Below are 27708 nucleotides of genomic sequence, written 5' to 3'. Positions count from 1 at the left end.
ACAAACGCAGCAATTGTTGTACACGGGGCTTCTGATCCCAGCAGTGCGGGCCCGTAGTCCCCGCCAGTGCCCAGGTGCTGGGCTTTGCGGCCGCGCCGCCGCTTACCCGTCCTCTCCCGGCGGCTCCACGCGCTCCTCTCCGCCGCTTTGCGAGCGTGCCTGATTGGCTGTCAGCGCTGTCCAATCAGACACGCTCGCTGCGCCGTGTCTGATTGCCCGGCGCTGACGGCCAATCAGCGGCCTCTCCTTGTAACCCTCCTCTCGCCCTGAAGCCCATAAGTCCCGCCCCCTCGCCTGGTCTCGCGTGCCTGTCAATTATCAGTCAGCGCGTTGCTGCTTTGGCTGACTGACTAGGCGGGCGGGAACGATGGCTGCCGACGTCGCGGAGCGGCTGAGCGGCGCCCAGCTCATCGCAGAAGCCTTAAAGGCGCAAGTAAGAGCGCAGTGACCCTTGACCCCAAGAACAGCCGGAAGTGACCTCCTCCCCTACGGGGCGCGAGTGGGGCCATACCGCCCACCCTGTGCAGTGGTGCTGGGTTCGAGACCGGAAACCGGCAAATGTTTGGAGCTGGTCGCCGAAGGCCTTCTGCACCCCGTTGCTCGGCTGCTGCTCCTCTCCCAGCACGGTGGAGCACGGAGAGGAGGCCACCCTAGTGCAGGGGACGTGCCCACCCCCTGGGGATGGGGGTGCAGACCCTGGGTGTCTCTGGGGCTACCCTGGCTGGACTCAACACTCTTTTGGGAAATGCGGGCCCTGGGCTTGGCTGCCCCTGCTCTCGTGGCTGCAGGACAGCTGGAGCTGGTGCCAGTCCACTGACACCAAGGCCTCAGGGTGGGGAGGGGATGAAGAAAAATAGCAGTTTTGCGTAGGCAGGGGCACAGCAAACTGACACCAACTGCAGGAAAGGGAAGTGGATACTCAGGTTCCCTGCAGACGTTTAGATGAGTTGTGGTAACGATCTTGAGAGAAGCGAGCTACCTGTTTGGGCCCATCTTCAAGGCAGTGGGACACAGCTCAAATGCTGCCTCTGCTATTCGATCAGTTAAGTTTGTTAAGAAAGTTGAAAGACAAAGACTGCAGCAGGAGCAAATGGGTTCCTGTGGTGGCTCGGTTGCTGATGTAGATAGATGCAAGAAGTGCCATTAACTGGACCTGACCATCTGTGCATCTAACCCAGTCTCCTGTGTCACGAATTGGCAGAGTGGATGCTGCAAGGGAGGGTGAATAGGGTCTGGACAAAGGTTTTTTGCAACTGTTCCTCTGGCACTTGCAACCTCCAGCATGTAAAGTCTAGGATGTTCTGATTCAGGGCCTGTATCCCCAGCTCTTGTGCTCAATAGCTACCGACGCCCCTTTTGTCCAAGAATTTGGCCAGTCATTTTTTCAGTCTGGTTGAACTGTCAGCTTCCACAATACCTGGTGACAAGGAGCCCCACGCTCAGTGACACAGTGTGAAAAAAGAGCTTCCTTTTGTTTGTTTTAAACTTACTGCCTTACCAGTTTCATTTTATGACCCCTAGTTTTTGTATTTTGAGAGATAGTAAATCATAATCTATCAATCCCTATTTACTTTCTTTCCCTAGCTGTCAGTGCCCCTCTGAATCACCACCATCTTTCACCTTAAGCACATACCCACTAGTATTTTATCAAAGCTGCCAAATTACACATCCCCTGATCTGGAATGGCTTCAAGTGGGCTTCATTTAAAGGCAAACTCTATAGCTGTTTGTGCTCTAGTAGTGAAAAATTAACTTACAAATCACAAGCAGTCACAGAGGAGGAATTTTGTCCTCGTTTGTTATCGATTCATGCCTCAGTAAAGTATCAAGCTGACTGCAGACTTAAAACCAAACGGCTAATGAAAAGAATCATGTAAGGCCAAGTCTAGTTATGTTCATGAGCAGCTGAACATTGTGAAGACGAATGAAAGTGAAGACATCCAAGATGGACAGTAAGGTGAAGAGGCAATACACAAACAGACTGAGGAGCTGGGGCAGGCCTAGTTATCTAGTGGATGCCCATCAGATTTTGGGGCCAGTTGGGAGACTGCTGCAAAGTATACCAGCAGGTATGTCCACATATATCATTTGGCTGCAGGTCATCAGGCAGGCTCCTGCTTTTTTAGGTTTTATTGAAACAAACCCAGTGGCGTAATTCTTTGCACCTGGGCATGCAGTGGGATCTGGCAGCTGGGGAGGTAAGGGCCAAGGCAACAGGGACAGACAAAACAGTGGAGACTGCCTGGGGCTGTGTCAGTTCTCAGTCACCTTCCTGCCCCCGATTGCCACATCCACCAGGATCTGAGAGCCCTAGATTCTGCAGCTGGCTGCTTCTCCCCAGCCTTGCCCCCCAACTTCTGTGGCTTGCTGGTAGTCTGGTGGGTCAGATACAGCAGCACTGCAAGCCAGCTCTGGGCTGCAGGCCACATGTTTGACGCCCCTGCCTTATACAGTATAGTGTATATATACATTTAAAACACAATATAATGCAAGGCAGTGCTACTCTGGGACATCGTACACAATAACTTTTAAACCAGAAGCAGCATGGACTACTTTAGTACATGTCCCCTGTGTGGAGTTTTGAGGGGTAGGGAGGGTGGGAAGAGAGGGAGGGTGTGTGCACACAGAGAGCTGCAGTAATACAGCTAAACTGTGTCTGTTTCAAGAACAAGCACCTGTAGTATAGGTTCAGCGTGTGTTGGCAATGAAATCTCAATGAAATCTGGCCTGTGAAGCCTTGTGAGGATGTCTACCAGTCAGAAAATGTGGCAGTGGGGGAGCAGTGGAAATTCCTCATTGCCTCACTGGGGCTGTTCCACTTCATTCCTAATCCCCGTACTTCCCCCACCCTGGGAGGATGAATCAGGATCAAGCTGTGCGCCCCTCCCATGTGGCTGGAATGAGCCCACTGGCTGGATCCACCCCAGAGAAAGACCTGGCACTGCCCATCTGGCTTGCGGGACCAAAGGGATGGGCACCACTTTAATAGAATTACTATGATTTAATAGAATTTAGAGTAAGGGCTACTGCACAGAAGCCACTTTTGAAATCTGATTAGCAAAGATCAGTTGCAACAATAATTCTGGGTGTTTCTTGTTTTCTTTAATTTTCAACAATTCTCTTTTTCAGAACATTGAGTATATGTTTGGTATTGTTGGCATTCCTGTCACTGAAATCGCAATTGCAGCTCAGGCAACTGGAATAAAATATGTGGGAATGAGAAATGAACAAGCTGTAAGTAACTTTCCTGTTGGATTAGTCATCTTTTCATATTAACCATTTGTTTTACAGCACAATCTCAATTTTCAAAATGTGTATGATGGGTACTTGGAACACTAGGGGGAAAAATATTTTTTTCCACAATTTGTACATATTTCTCTACTGGGTGGTTAATTAATTCATGTATCCTAAATTTTGCTTTTCTTAATTTCATTCTGTAGGACTTTCTTATGCTGTTTGTTGCACTAAATTAAGGGTGTCAGAATCATCCAGCCCGTGGACCTCTCCTCTTCTCTTCTCGTCCCCAGCATACCTGATCCAGCAGTCACTCCAACTGGTTTGGGACCTGCCTCTTGAAGGCTCAGATCGAAAACATCTACTATGTCTTCTGGCTGTTTTGGGATCCATGCTGCATGTGGCTCAGTTAGGCCACAACACAGTGGTCACCTCAGCAAGATAGCACACAGCTGCTGCTCCAACAGCTCTGGGACTGCACTGCAAACAGCTCCTGCTTCAGCCAGTCCAGGACCTGCACTGCACTCGGCACCTATGAGCATTATGTACAATGCAGGTCCCAGGCTAGTTGGAGCCAGTGCCATATGCAACGTGTATCCCAGAGCAGGAATCATGAGCAGCGCAGTCCAGCAGAGTCAGTCACCATGTGTAGCATAGCTCCTGTTCCAGCCATACTGTGCTGCACATAGCCCTGGCTCCCCACTGCACATGTGTCTCAGATCAGCTGGAGTGACCATCAGAGCAGGCATGCTGGGAAGCAGGAGTGGGAGGGGCCCATGGGTTGGTTTTGGCTTTCAGACCAGCCCTGTGCCCAGTGGCTGGGTGACCCAGATCATCTCCACCCTGCAGTTACCAGGGTTCTTCCTAGTATGTGCCATGGGAGTGAGGGGAAGGGGAAGGCTTCCAGACATCTAGCTTTTACTGCAGTGAACAGGGTAACCCAAACATAGCCCTGTGTGTAAATGCATTCAACTTCACTGATTTTAGTAGTTGCACCAGGGTTTAATTCAGATTGATGGTTTTTAAGAGACTATAATTAGAGTAGTACCAATGTAACATTAACCTCTGTGAAAATGCAGTTAGTGATTTATTATCCTAAACCTTTCCTTCTTCTGAGCAGTATCAACCCTATGAGGGTCTGAATCAAACTTAAAAACTGCATTTTGAGATGAATATATAATATAAATGTAGTCACTTAATTGGTGATTATTTTATTTCATTTCTTAAAAAATGGAAAGTGCTCTGGCCTGTACTGACTTGTGTAATATTCACTGCTTGCAAAAGCAAAGCTTTAACAGTTTTAACGGTAACGAGTATATCTGAAGCAAAGTTACTTGCACTACTTTCTTCTGCCAATCAGCTTAAAAGTGCAACGTTGCCACAGCAGCATGGCACCCTGCTTTTCAGGTACAAATAACTTTGCAAATGGAATGCTCACTCCAAATATCATCTCTAGACATTTGCACATTGACACTTAAGTGCTTATTGCTGCTTTATTGTTTGCTGTGTGGCCAGTTCATCTCAAGCTGTAAAAGTAATGGGATGTTCATTACCCTTCTCTTTTTGCAGTCTCCTCTAGTGCCTACACTTACTTAAAATGTATATATTTACATGCAACTGAACTGTAGTCTCTAACCTCATGTCTCTGTTCTGAGCTCTTTAGTTATTCTTGGGGTTGGAAAAGACACGCAATAGTATGTAAAATGGTCAAAAGGAGCTTTGAATATGTACTTACTCCTTTTACCATTTCATTCTGGAATGAAAGAAGAAAAGTCTGAGTTCACTTTTGAAGTTCTTATTGACTACACTCAATAGCCAAGTCCTAGAGAGTAAGTTGGATTGCATTCATACAGGATATCCAGCTACTCTTAATTATTTCTTGCCATTTTTGTATGGTTCTGTATGCCCAAGTTTCACAGGAAATGACGCTATGTGGACTGTTGCCAGCATCATAATAAGAGTGACTTAAAAGTCCAGAGATTTTTTTAAAATCACATGCTGTGGTAAAATACAAACAAACAAACCATATTTGCTTTCTGATTTCTGAGTCGTTGGCCATTTTGTCCACATCATACAATCGTGAGGGCTAGGCATTTACTTTTAAAAATAATGAAATCTGACATTTCTTTGTAATCACAAAACTCCAGAAGCTGGGGTTTTAAGAAGAATATTCAAAATCCCAAGACTTTCTGTCAGACTGTGAGAGTTGAAACGTTATCTACACACGAATTTTATGAAGCATTAGGTATATTAACCAATGACATGCAGCTAATGTTTCAGAGATTCTGTTTCTTGATTACGTTTTCTTTTTTCATTTAATCTTTGCCCATGTGTGATAAAAAAAATAACCATAATCATAGTATTAAACCTCAATGTGTAGAAATAGTATTCAAAAACCATATTAACATTCAGTTGCTATGTGCAAATATGAACCTTTGGGCATTGCTTATTTTTTGAAAATTTCAATAAAATATTTTTTAAGCGAAAAAGTGCCACACCTAATGGTGGCTTCAATAGCCTGTTAATTGCATCTTAAATGTACATCGGGGCCACAGAAGTCCTGCCAGCTTGGATACCCATCTGACTCAGAGAGTTACATTTGAGAATTATGCTTAATTATGTGTAAGTTTAATATTAGTAAGCTGTATTACACAATGCCAGGTTCCTTGTGTACAGAGAACTATAAAACTCCATGCGCTGCCCAGCTGAGGAGCACACAGGTTTTTACTCATCCCCAGAGCTTAGGGGTCCCCTATGAGCAGGCTGCCACAGCCCAATCCCAGGGTCCTGTTGCCCCCCAGCTGGGGCTTTGACAGTCACCTGATTGTCAGCTGGTGGCAGGGACCAGTTTGGTTTTCTGTCCCAATTGACGAGCTGAGTATCGGCACATGGGTTTCATCTTGCTGATGCAGAGGTAGCCCAGGCTCATAAATTCAGGGTCATCAGCAAGTAAGATGTGATTGGGATCTACTCCCCAATCCCAAAATGTACATCCTGCCACACACGTGTTAGGATCACAAGTAAGATCTCATCACATCTTAAAGTGAAAGTCTGCCAGGGACTTGTTTGTTGCCTTTTCTCTTTATACCTTTCTTCAAACACCTTAATCTGAAAGCCAGTAAAAGCAGATCAGATGCTCATTTTCAGCTGCCCAATCCTTCACATTAATTTTAACAACTGAATCGTTCTCAACTTCTTAGTTTAAAAGCTGTTTTACTTTGGTGCTGTGGGCTGTAAAAGGTGGGGAAATCTGCTCAATGTTCTACATTTTGCCACCTGTGTATGTATATTTGTAAGGGATGATGGTGGATGCCACTTTTTTAGTTTACAGTCTCTTCAGCTAAACAAACCTGTATGTGTTTACATTAAATCTAATTGTTAAAAGTTAATGTATACATGTATGGGGAAAGGCTGAAATTAATGTAAAAATATAAACAGTCTTGTATTATCTTCAATAGGCCTGTTATGCTGCCTCTGCTGTTGGGTACCTGACAGGGAGGTAAGCTGCTGATTTATATGTATACTTATTGGTTGTTTGAGCAAAGAACATTGCCTTTTCTGTTTCTTTTTTTAAAAGATGGGTAGTTGCTTAAGGGAGTTAAAGTGGAATATTAGCATAGAAGGGTTTAATTTCATTTCTGTTAACAGTGTTTCTGTTACTATGCAGAAGGCAAAGTAGATACGCACTTTAAAAATGATTTAGTTAGACTGTAAAGTGCATATCTACCCTGCATTTTGCCTGACTTCAAACTAACATAGCTAACTACCTTTCTTCTTTATTGTGCCTCATGGTAGAGGAGTAATGTGGGGCCCAAGTTATGTAGTTAAATCTCACTTGGAGAAAGAGTCTTGCCAATCTTCTTAATCTTGCCTTTTAAGCTCAAACTCCTAGTGTAACCCCATGAGCCCAGTATCTTCATGTAAATAAATGTTCTGAATGAAACTAACACCATTTTTTGTAATTTAGGAAACCTGCTACATATTTATGCATTTGGTGTAAGTTCTATGACATGAAATGTTAACATTTTTTATTTTCTTCTCCAATAATTGTTAATAAAGGAGCTGATTTTTTTGTTATGATCTCTTAACAGGACTGTGAAGCCAGCAGAACTAATTACTAACAAATCTATAAGGCAGTTTCCTACATTGTGTAGGGGCTACTTAATAACTATGACACTTTCCTCACCACAGTTCCTGAGCTCTTGGATTGAGACAAGGGCCAAATTGCTGCTGCTTTCTAGGAATACTCTACTCTAAGAATGGTATCTTAGAAAATATTATATCCAAGCATTAGAGATGACTCAAATTTAGGTTTGGAACAGGCTGAGAATAATGGACACACAAAAATGGTTTTGTTTCCTGCCCCACCCTAACCCCTTGAACCCAACCCTTCACTGAGTAGGACCCAGGAAGTAAGGGAAATAAAACAATTTGAACATTTTTTCACATCTAAAATCTTAATAAATACATTGACCAGCTGGCAATAGGAGGAAAGAGAGACGGCCAAATGGAAACAGAAAGGGCATAAAGGACCTGCTGTTGTGCAATTAAACCAAACATGCAGAATAAAAAGACTTAAGATTTTAGAACGTGGCAAGAAATGAGAGATTTCAGGGAAATCAGCTGATCCACTACAATAGTGGCCCTACTAAAAAGAGAATAGTGCTAAACAAACCTGTCAAACTGAGTCTTCTGAGGAGGTCATAAAGCTTTGATGCTGGCAATTACTTTAAGATTTTTATATAGCACTGTTACTCAATCATCTGCCCCATAAGAGGCAGCTAACATGACCAGTCACCTCCATTAAAAGACAGTCAGTACAGAGAATGCTAGCTGAGCACAACATACTAGATCAAGCCAGTAAGCATATGCTGCTATATTCTAGGTAAGTTGCCAGTGGTGGAGTAGGCTGTGTGCTACTTGGTCCTAGGACAACTACAGGTTCAGCCTGCAAACACAGTAGAACTAAAGAAAAACACTTTTTAAGTCATGTCAAACCTAGTCTTTATATGGAGAGAATGTTAAAATTGAAACTTAGATTCTTAATCTTTTGCTCTGCCTTCATAATAATCTGTTCAGTATAACACAATTTGACAATCTTTGCAGAAGTTTGATATTTTTGAACTTGAGCATTCTACTCTTTTTGTATTACATTTGTTGTGTTTACTTTCCTTTTGATCCGTTTTCCCTTTAGACCAGGAGTCTGCCTCGTGGTGTCTGGTCCAGGTCTCATACATGCCCTAGGTGGGATGGCAAATGCAAACATGAATTGCTGGTAATACACCCCAAATGTGTGCTTTTATCTGAGCCTAATTTGCACAAAATGAACTATTCCAACTGGGAGATTTTACAACAACTGAGCTCTCTTGTGAAATATGAGTTTTCATTTTCACCTAGGAGAAATTTTACAATCTTTGCATTCACCTGTGCCTGAGGAAGGGTGAGTGTACCCGAAAACTTGCAAATATCTAGTTGGTCTAATAAAAGATATCACCTCTGCCATGAGCTCTGATTCCTGTTGCCTGTAGAATAATATGGTTACACCCTGTATACCCAAATGTAAGCAGCATTCAGAGGGGAGGGTTTGACTAGACTACCTCTTGAGATCTCTTCCAGCCCTACTTCTCTATGATTCTGTGACATTGGACAGCTTGAAGTAGTTTGACATACAAAATGAGTGGAAAAAAACCCCCAGTTGTCCTTCTTCCAGTGGTGGAGACATTTAAAACTTTGGGGTATTAGCTATAAGAATCTGCCCAGCTTGAATTCACATTCCATGCTCATGTTCTTTTGAAAATACACATGCACAGCAAAACTACACCAATATTACAGGCATCTGTGTGCATGAGCAATATTTTAACATCTCTTTGTTCCTGAGGTGCAATACAAAAGGTCTGGTATAGAGAAAAGAACTTCCCCAAATTTCTGATTCTAATGCCTGAGCCCTTAATGGTTTGCTGTTGGGCAAATCGATGGTAGTATGAGTCTCATCCTGTAAGATGCTGATCACCTTCTACTCCTGCTGAGGTTGGTGGAACCAACACCTCTGTAAGAAACATACTAAGCAGAGTGCATGATAGGGTCTAAGGATATTACATAAGGGCAGTAATAGGAATAATAATTATTTCATTATATGTTATTTATACTACATTATATCATCTCAATACTATATAACAATATTATATTACATAGGCTATTAAGGGGGTCAGAGGCTGGTTGATCAGAAATTAAATACAATACATTTTTTACTTGTTTCAGGCCTTTGCTTGTTATCGGGGGCTCCTCTGACAGGAATCAAGACACCATGGGAGCTTTCCAGGAATTCCCACAGGTACATAGCTATAATCTTCCTGTAGAAAGTTTTCAGATGAGTACTTGGTGATGTATGTCAGTTAAAATTAACTTCTGTCTTCACACTTTTATATTTCCTGTTTAGTCTCCTAATGTATTAACTTGTTCTGTTGTTTAACTAGAGAAGCAGGCTGTTTAATATGTCAAATTAGTTTCTTTTCTGTGATAGACATTATGGTTCATGATCTGGGATAGGCTTTCAGCTAATATAAATTGTGTTGGCTCCTTTTTTGGATTGCCCCTGGGTCCAAGGAAAGCAATAAGCTGCCAAATACCACACCCAGCAAAATAAAATAAATGGCAATCAAAGGAGCTGCTGGAGTGATGACCATTTACCATTTTTGTTTGGAGTCTGTTTTTATGTCATAAAAATACATTTTTATTACATTTTTGCTTTCTGAAAGGCTTTTTATTCTATCACACAATGGAAAACACTCCCCTCCCCTTTCCTAACATAGATGGAAGTCAGCAGAACAAACCCCAAGCCTTTATTGAAGTAGCATACAGGAGGCACAGCTGTGCCATTAAATTGAATTTTAGGCTTCTATAGATAACCAACACTTCTGTTTTGCAGCCTCAAACATCTTTTTTACAGATTGTTTTGCTATACAGTGTTCTAAATCTTGATGTTCTCTGGAACCTCCCTTTGTAAATTAAATGTAACTCCTTTTTAAGGGAAAGGAAAAAGTGTGATATGTGGTTTTGGTTATATTGTCTTTTATTTTTTCTTCTGCAGGTTGAAGCTTGTAGACTATACAGCAAATTTTCTGCCAGACCCAGCAGTCTAGAAACTATTCCTGCTATTATTGAAAAGGTATGAAATAGTATTAGGTAGCAATGCAGTGTTTGGACAGATGTTCTTTCATGCTGGAAGTCTGGGAAACAGTTTATATCAGGAATAGCCTGATCCTACAGAAACTACTGTGGAATTTTTGATTGGTTAACTCCCTGCAAAAACCTGGGAGATTTTTTCCCATAAACTAGTTCCTGGAGAAATCTTGAAAACAGACAATAGTCCCAATCCAACTGAATAATACAGGAAACTCCACAACAGTCTTTCTGTTCAATTACAAATTGTATACATTCTTAAAATAAACTTTATCTAATATAAGTGCAGGAATTAGAAATGTAGTGTCATGCAACTTCAGCATTAACTCCAGAGTATTGATAGATGTTTTTCACTGAGAGGGGGATGAGGTTTTTCACTGACTGTCTTATCTTAACTCTCCAGGAACAGGTTTGAAAAGTCTTATGCCACGACTGCAGCAACATAGCCTAAATTCCTTCTCAAATAACACTTTTTCCTAGAAGTGCCAGGTCAGCAAAGGAGTACTTAGCTATAATAGAAGTCCTGGAGTGTAGAGTAAAGAAGATATGGGCACTGGGCTTTTACTTAGGTTCATGCTGCTTTAAATAGAAATTTAGCAGCCAATTTTGATTCTGAAACTAGATGTAAGAGTAGGTAGAGCAGCTCCCTCAATGTAAATAAATCCAAATATTCGCTATCCACTGTCACTCTTCAGATAAATTAAAATTAGTTGCATTTAAATGGCTAAAGACCATAAGATGCTAGGTTTAAAACCACCAACTATAAATTTTCTAATAGATATTTGTCCCATAGAGGTAATAAAACAACATGTTTCCTTCATTACAATCTGATTTTTTTCAAGTATTAAGATTTTAGAAATTTATTTAGCACAATTATATTAAGTGTTTCTTCCATTCTCTCAATAATTCTAGGCTGTTAGAACCAGTATTTATGGTCGACCAGGTGCTTGCTACATTGACATACCTGGAGACTTTGTAAATCTACAGATGAGTAAGAGCTCTGTCAAGTGAGTACAGGTTATTTGTATAGGTGATGTTCTTAGTTATAGTGGAGTTCTTTTATGCATTATATTTTTATCTGTTCATCCAAAGGGTTGCACAACTTCCTGTAAGACTTTTTAGCATATTGCAGACATACCTTTCAATCTTGCATGGAAGGCAAAACATATGGGTAAAGGCTGAAAGAACTAGGGTTATTTAGTCTGTAAAAGAAGTCTTGAGGGGGGGAAATTTCATAACAGTCTTCAAATACCTGAAAGGTGATTACAGAGAGGATGGAGATGGGCTTTTCTCTGTGACTGTAGAGGACAGGGCTAGGAGGAATGACCTCAAGCATCAGCAGGGGAAATTTAGGTTGGAGATTAAGAGGAACATTTTGACTATGAGGGTAGTCAAGCACTGGAACAGGCTACTTAGAGAAACGGTGGAGTCTCCCTCCTTGGAAGTTTTCAAGAGCAGGTTAGAGAGAAACTTGGCTGGGATGGTTTGGTCAGAGATGATCCTCCTTTGAGCACAGGACTAAACTAGATGACCTTGTGAGGTCCCTTGCAGCCCTGCTTTTCTGTGACCCTGTGATGTAGTTGGTAAAGTTGTAATTTTCTAATGTGTTGTGCAGCATTATATTTGTAAAAACATTTTTTTAAAGGATTGGAAGAAATCCAATGAACTATTATAATTACAATATTATTATTCCAGCATGTAAATACATACTATATCCTCACAAGCAGTATTCAGCTTATATGGGAGAAATAGAAGTCAGTGACATGGTGGCCTGGAAAATCTTCTGTGGGCGTGCCATACAGATACCTGGATAAGAGTGATGGCCTTTGGTAGGAGGGCTCTGATTCAGGAAAATACTAATGTGGATCTATTATCCTGTCTGAATCCTGGAAAACATTTAAGCATACATTTAAGTCCAGTAGATTTAGGGTATTTGTAAGGTAGGAACAGTGTATAAAATAAGGCCTCCTGTGATAGAGTGTTCTAGGTTTTGCAGGCTCGTATTTCTCTAGAACTTGTAATCAAAGGGACTGTAAGAAAGGGCATTATTGTGAACTAAAGGGACAATCACAGAAGCTTTGAACTTTTGGCAGATATTCCTAAGAAAATCTGTAAGGAAGTCTATCTTTGTTTTCTCCTTTTTTAAAAGCAGAGTGCTTGCAGCTAGAGTAGGAAATGTCTGCAGTATTTTTATTGTTACAGTGGAAAGAAGAGGTTTACACCACTTGGTGAAAATCTGACTGCCAAAATATTAGTGAAAAGAAAGAAAAGTTTTAGAATGGGAGGCTTTGTAAATATAAAATACTAATTTAAGATCAACAGGTGTATCTTAATAGAGATTGGTTTACATTGTCAGTTCACAATATAATAGTAAATATTAAGGTTAGGAATCTCATTTTTGCAGGATGTCTAAATTGTTACTTGCTACCTGGAGTGGCTGATTTTCTTATAGGAAATACAGTTTGAATATGTCGGGTGATTTAAATTATATTGGTAAAAAAATGTTCTCTTCTGACAAATATCATGGTTTGGTATGAATTTTGTATCGCAAAATCTGGTTTTATAGTAAATGACTGGAGTAGGTATTGCACAACTTGGTTTTATAGCAAATGGCGTTTGGTAATGGCATGCTTTGCTTTGCATTTCCTTTGAAGACCCTGTTCTCTCTGACTTTCAGATATGTTGAATGCTGTTTGCCGCCTCCCGTGAGCCTGGCTGAACGTTCTGCTGTGTCTGCTGCAGCATCTGTCATTTCACATTCCAGACAACCTCTATTAATCATTGGCAAAGGTAACATCCTTTGATAATGGCTATGAACTTTATAGCATGTAGTAAAGAACAGTGAGTAGAATACTTTTTTTCATAATTTTAAGCATCTCTATTTCTTCACCATTTGTAAAATATCTTCCTTGCAATCTGAAATTAAACTGTTGTTTCTTTCTAGAATATGTTTCCATCTATCTTGCAAATTCTTTTTGTTTGGAGTAAGAGAAAAGTCAGGTGAATAAATGTTAATTATATTAAGCATAAAACCTTTTCCAGTTTTTTTTTCAAACTTAAATCCTGTTCTTCAAAATATAAATGACCCTTCTCTGGCATGAACTTGCCTAAGAGACTTGTCTCTACAGAAAGGGTTTTAACATGTAATCAAAGGTGATTTTTTTTTTTTTGCATTTCTGCTTGCTGAAGGTGGCAGACTACTATTAGTGGAACATGAAGCCCACTTCATGAATCATATAGCAGGCAGTGCTGTCATTGCATTACAAACTTTACTCTGAATTGTATTTCTGATTTAGAGGTGACCTCTCCAGAGATGAGAGAGTAGAGCAGGCAGCTTGCCCATTCTGTCATTTTGCTTCTCTTCTCAGGGCAGGCAATTAATGATGATGATTTTTGTGTTGAAGATAAGTGTCTACTAGGAACTGAATTGAAATCACATAGGCCCCTGGCAGACGTCAAAATGTGTGTAATGTTTTTGCAGCTGGTTTATATTGAATGTATGGCAGAGTAGCTCTGTCATGCAGCCTGATTCTGGCAGAATTCAGTCGACAGTTCTCTTATGTTGGCAGGCTGACAGTTGTGGGGCAGCCTTGCATCCCCTGTTAAAGTCAAGAGAAACTTAACAGCTGGGCTGAGTCTCCACAACCTGCCATAGTGCTTACCTTGCCTTACAGTTCACAAGGGCTGAGAAACAAGGTCTCAGGGAGATGCAGACACTTGACACACCAAAGCCACAGAGACCCTGGGTTTGTGGAGGGGTTTCTTATGCTTCCGGACTTCAAAAACTGTGTGCAGAGCCTGGCTGCGTGCTCAGATTTCTGACATCCCGAGTGTATCGGGGTTCTGGGTTTTGGGAGAGCTCCCCTAGGGAAGGATTCCAGGGGACTCTGAGAGTAAAGAAAGTTTTAGTCTGTTTACTTTTTAGAAAGAAGATGAATAAGCTTATATAAAATGAAATAATAATGATTAGGGAGATGAGCAATTTTCCCTCCCCCTGTCTTGTTACACAAGAATAGGGGCATACTCAGAAAGATCCAGCCTAATAAAAAGAGGGGGAAATGCCAACATGTACACTTAGACTGTGGAACTCATTGCTACAAGATGATGATGCCAAGAATTTATCAGGACTAAAGACAATGTATGCATAAAAAAAATCTATCCACAGTTGTTTCTTGCAGTTAATACTAGCAGAAGTTTTAGAAGGAATTATAAACCCTGTTTTTCAGGGTTTAAGCCAATGAGACCTCTATGAGGGACCAGATTTTCTATTTCTGCTTATAATGGAAATATATAGGCAACCTTAATTCAACATTCTTTTGTGTGTTTGCTTTATAATGTGGTCCTTACTATAAAAGCACATGCTATTTTTTTTCCAAATGTTTACTTGGATGTCTTGTAACTAGAATGCTAGGTTTTTGGTCGTAGCCGTGTTGATCTAAGGACATAGGCAGACAAAGTTCTTTGAGCAGATGTGATATCTTTTATTAGACCAACTAATAAAAAGGTGGTTTAATAAAAAATATTATAACTAAAATCAAATATTATAACTAGAATCAAATATAGGCGGATTTTCTCCCTGATATTTTAACCTTATTCTCAGAAATAGCTGAAATATTTTGGCTGAAATTTTTCATATATGGTTAGTCAAAGGTATGGAAGGTCTCAACCCAATTAGTCTGACAAATTTATAAGACCCTGCTTTCAGTTGAGGGAATTATTAGCCAGTCTTAATGAGAGTTGGTTCTATAAGCTCCATCAGTAATGCGATTGTTTTGTTTAGGTGAAGAGGTACAACATGTTCATACATGTGTCGTGTTTTTCTCTTCTTCTAGGTCCCAGTTCTGCAATGCATTTAAGCCTATATCTACTTTCAAGTGTGCATGTTTATAAGTCAGTAAAGCTATTTGCATGCCTAAAGTTAAACAGGTACTGAAGTTCTCTGTTGCATCCATTAGCTATGGAAAGGTGTATTTAAAGACCATATGAAATAGTCCCCGTGTATTTTGATTGTTTCAGGTGCTGCTTATTCACATGCTGAAGACAGTATCAGAAGGTTGGTGGACCAGTGTGAATTACCATTTTTACCTACACCAATGGGAAAAGGAGTTGTTCCTGATAACCATCCCAACTGTGTAGCTGCAGCCAGATCCAGGTCTGTATAACGCAGGGGCAGGCAAAATATGGCCCATGGGTCGGATCCAGCCCGCCAGGTCATTCTATCCAGCCCACAGAGCCCCTAAAAAATTTAGTAAATTAATATGTATTTCTCCCTGTCAAAGCTGACTGGAGCCAGGGGCAGTAGGACCCAAAACGAGCCCTCAGCAGGCTTGCAGGCTTGAGCAACCTAGCCCTGCCCACCCCCAACCAGTTCCCTGATTTCCTGCCCCAACCCTGCTCCAGCACCACCTGGCTGTGGCTCCTGGCTGCATCCCCCAACCATGGAGCATGGGACCGCACTGGTAGGGATGTGTATGTGTGGGTGGGCATGTCGGCAGACACTGGGGCAGTGTGTGTGTGTGTCTGCAGACATGGGGGCAGTGTGTGTGTATAGGGTTAGTCCCACACGCATGCCTCTCCTTACACATGTACCTATGCCTCCCCTTGCACTGCCATACGCAAATCCCAGCCACCCTCCCCTCATACCCCCCCACAAACCTATACCCACCCCCCACAATATACAAGAGTAAGACTTCATTTTAAGCTATTGTGCAGTCATCTCTGTATACCACACAAACACATGTAAATCAGAACAAAAATATTTTTTGAACTCAAATTAATGAATGTTGTAGATGATCACTTTTTAGAATATAATTTGGTAATTTTCTGGTTTTGAGATGGCAAAACCCCTTGCTGAAAGGAGTATTTCCAGGGGCAAGGGAAGGGACTTGTGGTGACAAAGGTTAGGGGTTAGGGGGTGGGACTTCTGGTCACAAGATGGCGACCAGGGGTCAGGGCACCTGTCAAGGGGTGATGCTACCCATGTGGCCCTTGACAGCTTCCCGAAACTCAGTAAACCCTCTGTCTGAAATAATTGCCCGCCCCTGGTATAAAGGAAGGCTTCTAATCCTGTCTTCTGAGAAACTTGGATGTACCAAAATGCCATGGTTCACAAAATGCTGTGCAAAACAGGTCTATATGCTTGGGTATATATGTACATGGGGGCTGAATTCATGGAAAACCTTAATACCTAAGTTTGAGTACTCAAAATTCTTTGAATATATATTTTAATATCTAATTAAATTTGCTTTCACAAAATGTAACATAATTTTAGAAAGTGAACTTAGTGGGTTTTTTTAATCAATGTTTTTGCTTGTGTTAACTGGAGAAATGGTTGTCTTTGTAAAACATGGTTAGTTTGCTAAGTTAAACATAAAATGCAGATGTGTTGGTGTCCTCTCCTAAACAGCAGGTCTGCTTTTTTATTTGGAATTATCTCCCTTTTGGAAAAGCACATTTAAAAAGTAAATATGTTTCCCACTTAATATTATTTCGTTTTCCGTGTTTAGGGCATTGCTGCATGCTGATGTAATAGTATTACTTGGTGCCAGGTTGAACTGGATTTTGCACTTTGGACTTCCACCAAGATTTCGACCAGATGTAAAAGTTATTCAGGTAACTAGGAAAATAATTTGACAGAGGCTTTTGTAGTTTACCACTCTCCTAAAGTAATTATTATGAATAACTGTAATGGCTTGCTCTCTCCTGGGATAACCATTGCTATATTGACAGTGCAGTACAGTACAGGTAGTCATTGTAGTTCTCCAAAAAAATAAATGTGGTTTCTTTTCTTTTAATTCTCCTGATTATTTAAAAACAGATGCAAAATTATTCCAAGAAAATGGCAAAGATCATGTTTAGTTCCTAGTACAGAGCTAGATCTATAATAGCCATGTACTGTGTTCAGGATTGATTGATCAAAAAAAAATTGCAAAATATTGTGGAATGATTCATAAGACTAGATGACTTTCTAGGATTCCTCTACAACATTATCTTTGCATTCTGCATCAAAGTAAATGAAGTCTGACTGATCTCTATGGTTACTAAATCACTTGGAGGAGGGAAGGATGTTTAACTAAGGAATGCATCTGATAAACTTCCTGTGTTAGGGAAGGGTAGGATGTAAAAGCAATTTTACTCCCAGATTTAAAACCCTCTCTCACTGAGCCCATGTGTTCAAAGGTAAAAGTTCCTGTTCTTTGACTGGCCTACTTTAAGTAGCTTAAAGATTATCTTGGCCTCTACACTTTACTTTTATCCTTGCCAGAAATATAGCACAAGTTTCGCCTTCGTGCACCCTATTGGTTCTTGAAATTAATACATCCTTTCTGCTTCATTGCGCTAAAGAGTATACTGGAAAGCCCAAAAATTCATTTAATCTCACTTGAAGTCAGATTTTCACCTCCTAGGTGGTTATTAAAATAGGTAGTTAATTCAGTTTCCCTTGGCAACCTGAACACAACTGAATATTTTATGTAACCTCTGAGGTATTTTTAGTTATTGACAAAGATAAGTTGGAAATGTCTTTGTGGCACACGATCTTTTTTCCAATTTCTTTACATGATTAACAAATTCTGATTCTCTAATAATATGCACAAATATTTTTCAGTAAGAGACTATCTTGCATACTCTTTTCAGGGTATAGATTTAGGCTCTTAGCCCTCATCTGGTGTTCTCTGTAATAATAATAACAAAATTCTGTGCTATATATTGCAGGCAGTAAGTCTGTTTAAGGATGCAGATAAACCTGTTTTAAAAAAGGACTGTTCAATAGATCAGTGGTCCTCAGCCTTTTTAGATTCAAGGTAGTAGTGTAACAAGCAGGCTTTGCTCCCTGGGTAAACTGTGTAGTGGAGGGGGTAAGGAGATGTGCGGATTCTGAGAGTGGGGGGACAGCAATGCAGGAGTCTTACCCAAAACAGTCCCCAGCTGCTGCTGCAGCCACTGCTACCACATGTTGTGCCTGCCCTGGCTCTTCCTCATAAAGCACAAGCAACACGGTGTCTTTGCAATGGCTAATGCTGCAAGAGCAACACTGTGGGGCTGCTCTTGCTGCCAGGGCACAGACTCTGGAGGGGTGAGGAATGATTTTATCTTTCCACCCAAGTTGGCCTGCGGGTCTGGTGCCCTTCTCACCCACCACTATTTATGCTACTGGATCAAGGGACCCCTCAACAACTTTTCTATATTCTGTGGCACCACATTTAAAAAATAATGTAAGTATATTATGAATATTATACTATAGACATAATTGCATTGTTAATTATCAATTAGTTATTAAGCTATTAGATCCTTCTGTTCTACTCGGCCCACTAGTCACTGCCACCATGGCCAGGGAGATCTGCACCATGTGCTTCCTGCAGGGCCAGATTAAGAAGGGGCTGTGGCAGGAGCGTGTGCTCTTGCCACAGACTTTTCTGATCTAATCCTGCAGGGTGTCTGCCAGAAATAGAGGTACATGGGGCAGAGGGAACTGTCCTATGAACCTCTGCTTTCAGGAGGCACATTGGGAGATGAACAGAAAACAACTGCAGCAGAAAGGCAGGCTCCTGTGTTATGTTATGTTGGCAAGTGAGCTATTTCTGTTGCAGCTGTTCCTGGTTCAACTCTGACATGCTTCCTAGGAATGGAGGCATTCAAGGCAGTTCCACCTGGTGGCAGCAGTATGTGTCTCCAGGTTGCCACCACAGCAGGCTGAAATTGCCCCATGTATCTTTGTTTTCAGGAGGCACAGGATGCCCAGCTGACAAGGAGCTGCAGCAGAGGAGGGTGCATCCCATTGTGCAGGTGAGTGCATCATTTCTGCTTTAGCTCTTCTAAGTTCGGCTCATACCAAGAAACAAGGAGCAGCTAAAGCAGAAGCAGTGCACCTGCCTTGATTATGTAATGTCTGTGCTACAGCTTCTTCTCAGCTGGGCTCCATGTGCTCCAGAAAACCAAGGCACCTGCAGCAATATCACCCAACAGCAGCACTATGGCACCCTGGTAGGTTCTTATGGCACCCTGGTTGAGAACTACAGCCCTTGAATTGAATGGAATCTATTTTCATTTGCCTAAAAACACCCTTTTTTTTCTTTTTTTTTTAAATAGGTTGATATTTGTGCGGAAGAGCTGGGGAATAATGTGAGACCTGTTGCCACTTTATTAGGTGACATAAATGCTGTGACCCAGCAGGTAAGGAAAAGCATTTTTTTATATAGCATATTTATGCTGTGCATCCCATCAAATCCAACACTGAATTTAAACTATTATTAATTGTCAGTTCAAATTAATAACTAATTATAATGTATTCATGATTAATTGCTACTGATTATTTGTTAATATAATTAATCATGTTAAAATAATTTGATGATATTGCTTATTACTATTACTTAACTGTTGTACTGAGATCAAGGTCTGTGCCATTAGAATTGAAGAAACAATTCTAGTGCTTAAAGCATATTTAAATAGGATGAAAGGAAACAGAGCAATGGTTTCTTATATTGTTTTAGCTTTTGGAAGAATTCAGCAGAAGTCTATGGAAATACCCTTCTGATACAGAGTGGTGGAAGAGGCTAAGAGAAACAATGAAGAACAATGAAGAAAAAGCCCAGGTAATACTATGGCTAAGTAGAAGTGGGTTTTGTTCTTTTTTTGAGGATAGTGTTTGGCTCATTCTTTCATTGGTATTGTAGCTAAAGCCATCCTGACTAATCTGAACCTTCAGTTCACCCGAATTAGTTTCTTTCCAGCATTCGGGTGCTAGTGCTGGCCCCAGCTGGCAGCAGCAGGCTGCTGTCATCCTACACACAGATCCAGGGGCCTGCACCCCCCAGGAGGGCTGCGAGGCTGTGCCAGACTCCTCCCAGGGCGCGCAGGCCCCCGGATCTGTGCACGGGATGACAGCAGGCTGCCGTCCCTCCCCCAGAGTACTGGGATTGGAAGGGACATCAGGGACGGATCGCAGACGCTGCCCAGCTACAGATGTCAAGATCAGAGCGGTTCTCTTCCCCCCTTCCCCCCCTCCCCCTCCCCTTTTCTGAGTTTTTCTGTCTCCCCGCAAGCCCGCCTCCAAAACAATCGGAAATATCCAAAACATTTCCAAAACATTTCAGATGGTTTTGTTTCCTATCGGAGATGTTTCAGAACCTTCTGTTTCATTTTGGATTTGGTGTTTTGGGTGCTGACATGGGCTGAAACACCTCCAAAACAAAACGGGTGCTAAAATTTTGCACAACCATAATGATTAGCAGTAGTCAAGTCTGAATTTATGTGCCTTACAGGTTGAACCAAATACATTGACTGTTACTTAAGTCTTTTCATGGATAGACCACTAGAGGGAGCAGGCTGCACACTCAGGGTGTATCTTGTGCTGAAAATGTCCTGTCTTAACAGTTACCAAAGCATTGTCAGGAAATGTTGCTTTACTGATCTCACCCATTTTGTAGTACGCTAGGGAGACAAACAGTTTAATGCCCAGTCTAATGCTTCAAGCCTTAGTTTGCAGAGCAGACACTGATTTCACAGCCTAATTCTGCAATCTTTATGCTAAGTATTACACACAGAAATTCATTAATAATCTCTTTTTTTAAAGGCACTTGCATTACAAAAGTCTCTGCCTATGAATTATTATACTGTATTCCATCATGCCAAAAAACTGCTACCCAAGGACTGCTTTCTAGTAAGCGAGGGAGCAAATACTATGGATATTGGACGTACTATGCTTCCAAACAATTATCCTCGTCACAGGTGAAGTATTTTCTTTGTTGCCCTGACCCAACAACATGCATACTGTTTCCATCATAGTCGGGAGATGCACTCAGAAGTCAAGCACTTTCTGCAGTATCCCCATTAGAATATTGGGAACGACATCTTTGCAAATCAGGCTACTTCTAAGTCCCTACCTATGAATTGAAGTTCATAAATTTAGCATCCCAAATTTGGGAGTGTTTTCTGGTATGGTAGTAAAGTAGAATGACTATAAATTGGAGGTAGTCTGTATCAGAGAAAATAAAATCAGTCCTCTTTGCTGAGGTGAAACTTCAACCTGATTGTGGAGAATGCTGTCTGATGTTCATTTAGAGGTATCATCCCTGATCCCAACAATTGAGCCTCCTGCCATGGCACACATGCATGGCAGGATGCATGTACTGGAGAGAGTCTATTAGAGATAGTCCAGCAGAGGGCAACAAAAATGGTGAGGGGGCTTGGGGGACATGACTTGAGAGGCTGAGGGAACTGGGCTTATTTAGTCTGCAAAAGAGAAGACTGAAGGGGGATTTGATAGCAGCCTTTACCTCCCTGAAGAGTAGTTCCAAAGGCTGGAGCTAGACTGTTCTCAGTGGTGGCAGACAATAGAACAAGAAGCAATGATCTCAAGTTGCAGCAAGGGAGGTTTAAGTTGTATATTAGGAAAAATGTTCTCACTAGGAGGGCGGTGAAGCACTGGAATGGGTTACTTAGAGAGGTAGTGGAATCTCTATCTGTGGAGGTTTTTAAGGCCTGGCATGACAAAGCCCTGGGTGGGATAATGTAATTGGGGATGGTCCTGCTTTGAGCAGGGGGTTGAACTACATGGCCTCTTGAGGTCCCTTCCAACCCTAATTTTCTATGATTTGGGGATCTAGGATCAGATCCTACTAGTAGCCTACTTGCCATGAGCCCAGGCTCCCCCTGCACTGGCATGTTGAAAGTCAGGTGCCTGACCATCAGCCGATTGTCAGCTGGCTCCAGGACTGCACGTTGGCCATTTCAAGCCCTGGAGTGATCTCAATTCATCTGATCATAATCTGATCATCAGGTGGATTGAGACCATGCCATAGCTGGTGGGGACCACACTGGGGCTGGTTGGAGACCCAGCTGTGGTCCTAACCCTTGCTTCATATACATGCTGTATGATGGAAACTAACCATAAAAATATTCCATATTTTTTAAAGTATTTAAGCAGCTGTTTTTTTTCTTTTTGTGGTACCATTAATTGCACAAATGTGTGGCCAAGTTACTATTTAAGATGTGAGTAACAAATTAATTACATCTTAAGTATAATGGCTGCCTGGGACCTAGAACTTCCTTTCAAAAATATCACTATAGAGTGCCAAGGAACAGAAAGTTTGGATATGAGATAATGTGAGAGGCAGGTATAAAGAAAGGCACATAAAACTAGCACTTCTTTGTAGGTAGGACTGCACACACATGGGGATAAATTTCAGAAGTTATACCTAAACACACACATGTCTTTATGTACTCATATTCCATATGTGCCTCTGACTGAAATGCTTTGATTTAAGTTTAGCTTGCAGTTCACTTGAGGTTGACCCTGAAGACTAAAATTGAATAGTCCTGTCTGACTGGAGGCTTTCAAGCTTCTTGTTGGATTTCAAAGGAGTTAACCATGGCAAAGATTTTATTTTGCATTTTAATTAAAACCCGGGAGAGAAGGCTCAGTAAATATAACCACTATAGCACCAATTCAAGCAGCTGATCACATATTAATAAGCTTTTTTCATAATTCCATTGTTATGCAGAATGAAGGCAACCAGCAATATAGCATATTTTAATTGATAGTATATAAGCATACTTTATTCCAATCAGTTATTTTTGTATTAAAAGTTCTTTCATGCGTATCTCCATTAAAGTATTATAAGACCTTGATTAGATGCACAAAGGAAAGCATAGCCTATACCAGGGGCACCCAACCTCCAACCTATGGGCCATATGCAGCCCTCAGAGCTGTGGGATCTGGCCCATGGGGCTGCACGCAGATCGGGAAATTTGGTAGTGGGGGAGCAGTGGTTCACCCTCCCTGGCTACCAAATTCCCACACCACTTCCCCCCACACAACCAGGTGGGGCCATTCTGCTCCCCTTTCTCCACATACAGCTAAACCAGTGTTGGGTCACAGCCCTTCACCCCATATGTCTGAGTTAGGGCTGGGCCAAGCTACCTTCCTGCTGTGCAGCTGAATCAGGGCCAGGCTGCCCCCTCTGCGTTGTTGGATGGGCCCCACTGAGCCTGCCGCAGGCATTGGATCAGGGTTACAGGCTGCATCCAGCCCACAGGGACACCAGGCACTGGCCGTCCAGTCCATGAGCAAAAAAGGCTGAGTGCTACTGACCTATATAGATAGATGTGTGATAGTCAGTACATAGTATGCTGTGCATCCAGAATCTCTTTGCAACCCAGATGGTATGGTGGACTATGTCAAGCTTCTGGAAGGTTAGTACTGCCTGTCATGGACTGACTGAGAACTGTTACCTGGCAGCAATGGAAGAATAATGTTAGGAGTTAAAAGGCTATTTGCTTTCTCCCTGTAGACTTGATGCTGGTACATTTGGGACAATGGGAGTTGGGCTAGGATTTGCCATAGCAGCTGCAATGGTGGCTAAAGATCGGACACCAAACAAACGAGTTATCTGCATAGAAGGAGACAGTGCTTTTGGATTTTCTGGCATGGAAGTAGAAACTATTTGCAGGTAAATGTTTTTACTCAAGTAAACCCCCTTCATTTAATGTCAGGATCTAAACAACAAACCCTCCTTGAAATCTGGGAAACAAACTGCACAGAGTGCTTTTAAAAGCACACAGAAAACAAATTTAAAAATACATGGCGTATGAATGTTGCTTCTTAGCTGACTCAACAATGGTAGGCATAAGAACATCTGTACAGTACATTTTTCCTTAAAATCAAGCAGCGTCCCTTGAACAGTTCATAGGAAGATGCAATTATTTTAGAATTCCTCCAAATATTTCTTTATTCACAACCGGTTGCAGGTATAAATTGCCCATCCTGATTATCATAGTAAACAACAATGGGATATACAATGGCGTTGATGCAGATTCCTGGGAAGAGATTTCAAAGTTTGGAGAACCATCTATGTGGTGAGTACCTCCAATCTTTGCACTCTTAATTTACTGAAAATAAGATGAGAAGGATTTGTATCCACTGCTAGTGTTTTCTGTTTCATATCAAGAACTCAAGTGGAACAAGATTTGTTTCAGAACAGTAATTAAATGGTCAGTAGTCTACCTTTCAACTACCACCATCCTTACTTAAGCAGAGCTAAACCCAGCAGTTGCAACTGAACAACTGTTGTGCTAAATAAATGTAATGTACTATTGTACTTCATTTAAATTAACAGTCTTAGGAAGTGGAAGAAGCATAGCTACAGCAACTCAGAGCAAGCTAGCAGTCTGAATATTTACTCAGTTTCTCAGGCTGGTTTTGCAGCCAGCATCAAGCTCTTGGTTGACATGTCTAAACTGTTATGGTATCTAAGCTAGCTAGATAATAATATATAGGCAGCTCAAGTGTGTCTGTACTAAACTGCAGTCATAGTCATTGCAATGTGGGCATACCGTAAGTGTTAAAAGACCTGAAATATAGTTCCTCCTGTTCAGAAACAACTTAGCAAGCTGTAAAGATCATCTGAGTAATTTAAGGCCAGGGCTGGGCCACACACTTACAGCAGAGCCTTATTGTCACTGCTGAGTGGAAGAGACAGCCAGCTCTACCACTGGAGCCGCACTGACTTGACAATACTGCCTCTGCTCTGGGAGCTAGCATAAGTGGAACAGCATGGCCTTTTTAGGGTCCCACTGCTGGCCATGGTCTATATGAGGTCAAAAAGAATGAAAATTGAAATAGTAATTAATCATTCTGGCTATTCAATCTGCAGTGACCCAAAAATCTCTCTCTTATTTCAGTGCACTTCCTAATTTTCTCCTGCCTAATTCCCACTATGAGCAGGTCATGTCTGCATTTGGGGGCAAAGGATATTTTGTAAAAACACCAGAGGAATTACAAAATGCCCTTAAAGCAAGCCTGGAAGAAAATCAAGTCCCTTCCCTTATCAATGTAATGATTGATCCACTATCTGCAAGAAAGCAGCAGGTATGTGTGTTTTATTCCTTTCTCAAGCTTTGATATACCAGTGACCTCTGAGCAGGTAGGCCCTTTGAATTTTCATGAAGCCCTAGTGAAGTCGCATGGAAAGAGGAGAGGGCAGGCAGAACAAAGGAATCTCTACCTGTGTTGAAATCTCTACCTGCAGTTTCGGGGCCTCAGCCTTCATATCTGTTTTCCTAATGAACCTTATTTATTGAGTATTCTCATGGAATCAACAATCTCTCCTTCATGCTCCTCTTGAACATGAAATTAAAAGATAGAGTTATATTTTCATGGGATGTCTTAAACTCCTGCCATTACATAATTTTGCATGCTAGTAAATACGGATTTGTATTATATTCCTTCTACTACTTGTCTTTTTTGCTTTCAGGATTTTCCGTGGCTGACTCGTTCTAACATGTAATGGAAAATCCAGAGTGTGATGATTCAAAGATGTGCATCTGCTTAAGCCAAAGCCATGTAATTTTCCAGGGGTGAAACTCCCACACCTGTCTTTTTAAAGTTGAAAAATCCAAGTTTTTTCACTCTTAAAACAATCACTTGTTTTTACACTACTGGCATAGCAATAGTTATTGTATGCACAAGGAACACCTGAATGTATATCAGGCTTTTACCAGGTTATGTAAAAGTAGTCAATAGTAAAATCAATTGTTTTTGCCTTTCATCAAAATGCAGGAGATCTAAACTTGCCAATTACATTCTTAGGTCTTAGGAAGACAAATAAGGGAAAGAAAGTTTTGGGGTTTTTTTAATTGAAGGAATCCTTGGCAGTATGCAGTCATAATCGATTCGTTTCGTTTCACTGGCCAACACACTACTTACTGTACCACGTTTTATATGCTCTTTTAGGGCTCAAGTTTTTTAATCTTTCAGTGTCTTCAGGATCAGGCTTAGTAAATGTCCCCAGCTCCCATTGAAGTCATTGGAGGTTGAGGGTACTCAGTAACTTTTAAGGATGTTGCCTCAGTCCTACTCCCAGAAACACTTCCACGTTACCAGTTTTGTCAAAAAGGGACTGAGACCGTAATTGCTTATGCTGTATTCTTCTATCAAGGGACATGGTGTGTGATTTGGGAGCTTTATATCTTTGCATGTTTGTAATTTAAATCACTGAGGTTCACTAACAAAAAAATCACCAAGGTTCATTAAATACAATACTGAATTTCTGTGCGTTGCCTTCATTTCTGCAGTGTGTTAACTGAAACCTGGTGTAATGGCAACTTTTTTTTAATATTCCCCCATTATATTTATCTCTACCTGCCACCTGAAATTAGTGGTGCAGAAAGTCAGAAATAAACTTTTTTGAATAGATTTCAAAGGCTTAATAATTAAAAGTAAAAATACTATTAAACTAAAGCTTAATGGTCAGCTTGATGGATGTAACCAGGCTCTCCCTGATATTCAAAGGTATAGTTGGTTGCTTGTGTAGTAAGCGTTCTGCAAGATAATGTATTTACTACATAAAACCTTACAGCCTTGTCTTGTTACTTGGATTGAATAACGAAACTCCCATTGACTGTCATGGTAAAATATAGACGTTAAAGAATGTAAAACTAGTCCACTTAAGGAAGCATCTACTGGTTTCATGCCTGTCTGTCCTGTGGCATAACCCTGAGGATGAAGCAGATGTGGAACAGCTTCCCCCCCAAAACAATTTTTAACATATGACAGTTTTGAAGGGAGGGTTTTTTTACGTTTGGTTTTGTTTTTCAGATAGTAAGGAGAGTTGCTGCTCATTGCAAGGGAAGGAAAGTTTAGAGTTTGGCTGCTAATAAGCCACTTTTATAGTTGGTTGTTTAACATTGAGATTTTAGTTATGCTTAAATTGTATTAAATACTGGCAAACAGTTGCTTAGGGTTATGATTGGGACCAGCAGAAGTCCCAGGTGAGGATTAAAGTTTGAGTTGAAGGACAAGCTTAAGTCTTGGGCTATGATTGAGACTCAAAATTAAGCTTTATGGAAATGGTTCTGGGTGCAGCCTAGACTGAGACCTGGCTGGACATACCCATGGGGGAAACTAGTTACCCTGTTTGAACCAATCCATTGGGATTTGTCTAGAAGTATCGCTAGGCTGAAATTACTGGCTGGTTGAGTCACTGACATCAAGTCCATTAGAGACTGCATACCCAAAAAACAATAAATAAGGGAAGAAGCAGTCAACAAATCATTGGATCTTACTGTAAGCATTGGGACTTTTTGTGAACAAGTCTAGCTTTTATATATTCAGATAATGAAACAATACACGAGCATGTTAATAAGATTGTGCTATGAATAGAGAGTACACATAATTGATATAAACTGACCATCTGAGTTGTCTTGGAAATGAACCATAATAGATTATTTTCAAGTAAATAGAACATTCTTATTCTGTACTTGAAAATCAATAAAAAAGTGACTGCCTTTTTAGTGGCCA

At 41.2% G+C, this 27708-nt stretch overlaps 1 protein-coding gene across 3 annotated transcripts; it reads left to right on the top strand.

The window, feature by feature from the left end:
- Positions 1-274: 274 nt before the first annotated feature.
- On the top strand, positions 275-27708 carry HACL1 (2-hydroxyacyl-CoA lyase 1). 3 transcript variants are annotated; one of them, XM_019535494.1, is made up of 17 exons: positions 275-433; positions 3129-3233; positions 6692-6732; positions 8428-8508; positions 9492-9564; positions 10321-10398; positions 11325-11419; positions 13090-13202; positions 15429-15564; positions 16919-17024; positions 19500-19583; positions 19901-20002; positions 20983-21137; positions 23702-23860; positions 24159-24266; positions 25092-25278; positions 25664-27708. In XM_019535494.1, the coding sequence occupies exons 1-17, from the start codon at positions 368-370 to the stop codon at positions 25694-25696; spliced, it is 1722 nt and encodes a 573-aa protein (XP_019391039.1). In that variant the 5' UTR covers positions 275-367; the 3' UTR covers positions 25697-27708. The 3 variants fall into 3 exon arrangements, with proteins under 3 accessions (XP_019391039.1, XP_019391058.1, XP_019391048.1); XM_019535513.1 differs by lacking the exon at positions 275-433 and adding an exon at positions 1160-1956; XM_019535503.1 differs by lacking the exon at positions 275-433 and adding an exon at positions 1991-2068.

Source organism: Crocodylus porosus, unplaced genomic scaffold (genome assembly GCF_001723895.1).
Source record: "Crocodylus porosus isolate Cpor-Errol unplaced genomic scaffold, CroPor_comp1, whole genome shotgun sequence".
NCBI lineage: Eukaryota > Metazoa > Chordata > Crocodylia > Crocodylidae > Crocodylus > Crocodylus porosus.
The sequence above is the reverse complement of the archived record's forward strand: the minus strand, read 5'-3'. Positions and strand labels throughout refer to the sequence as shown.

Coding starts and splice junctions, on each gene's coding strand:
- HACL1 (XM_019535494.1), top strand. CDS start 368: ATGGCTGCCGACGTCGCGGAGCGGCTGAGCGGCGCCCAGCTCATCGCA. Junction 9,565..10,320: donor CTTTCCAGGAATTCCCACAG/GTACATAGCTAT, acceptor TTTCTTCTGCAG/GTTGAAGCTTGTAGACTATA. Junction 19,584..19,900: donor TAAATGCTGTGACCCAGCAG/GTAAGGAAAAGC, acceptor ATATTGTTTTAG/CTTTTGGAAGAATTCAGCAG.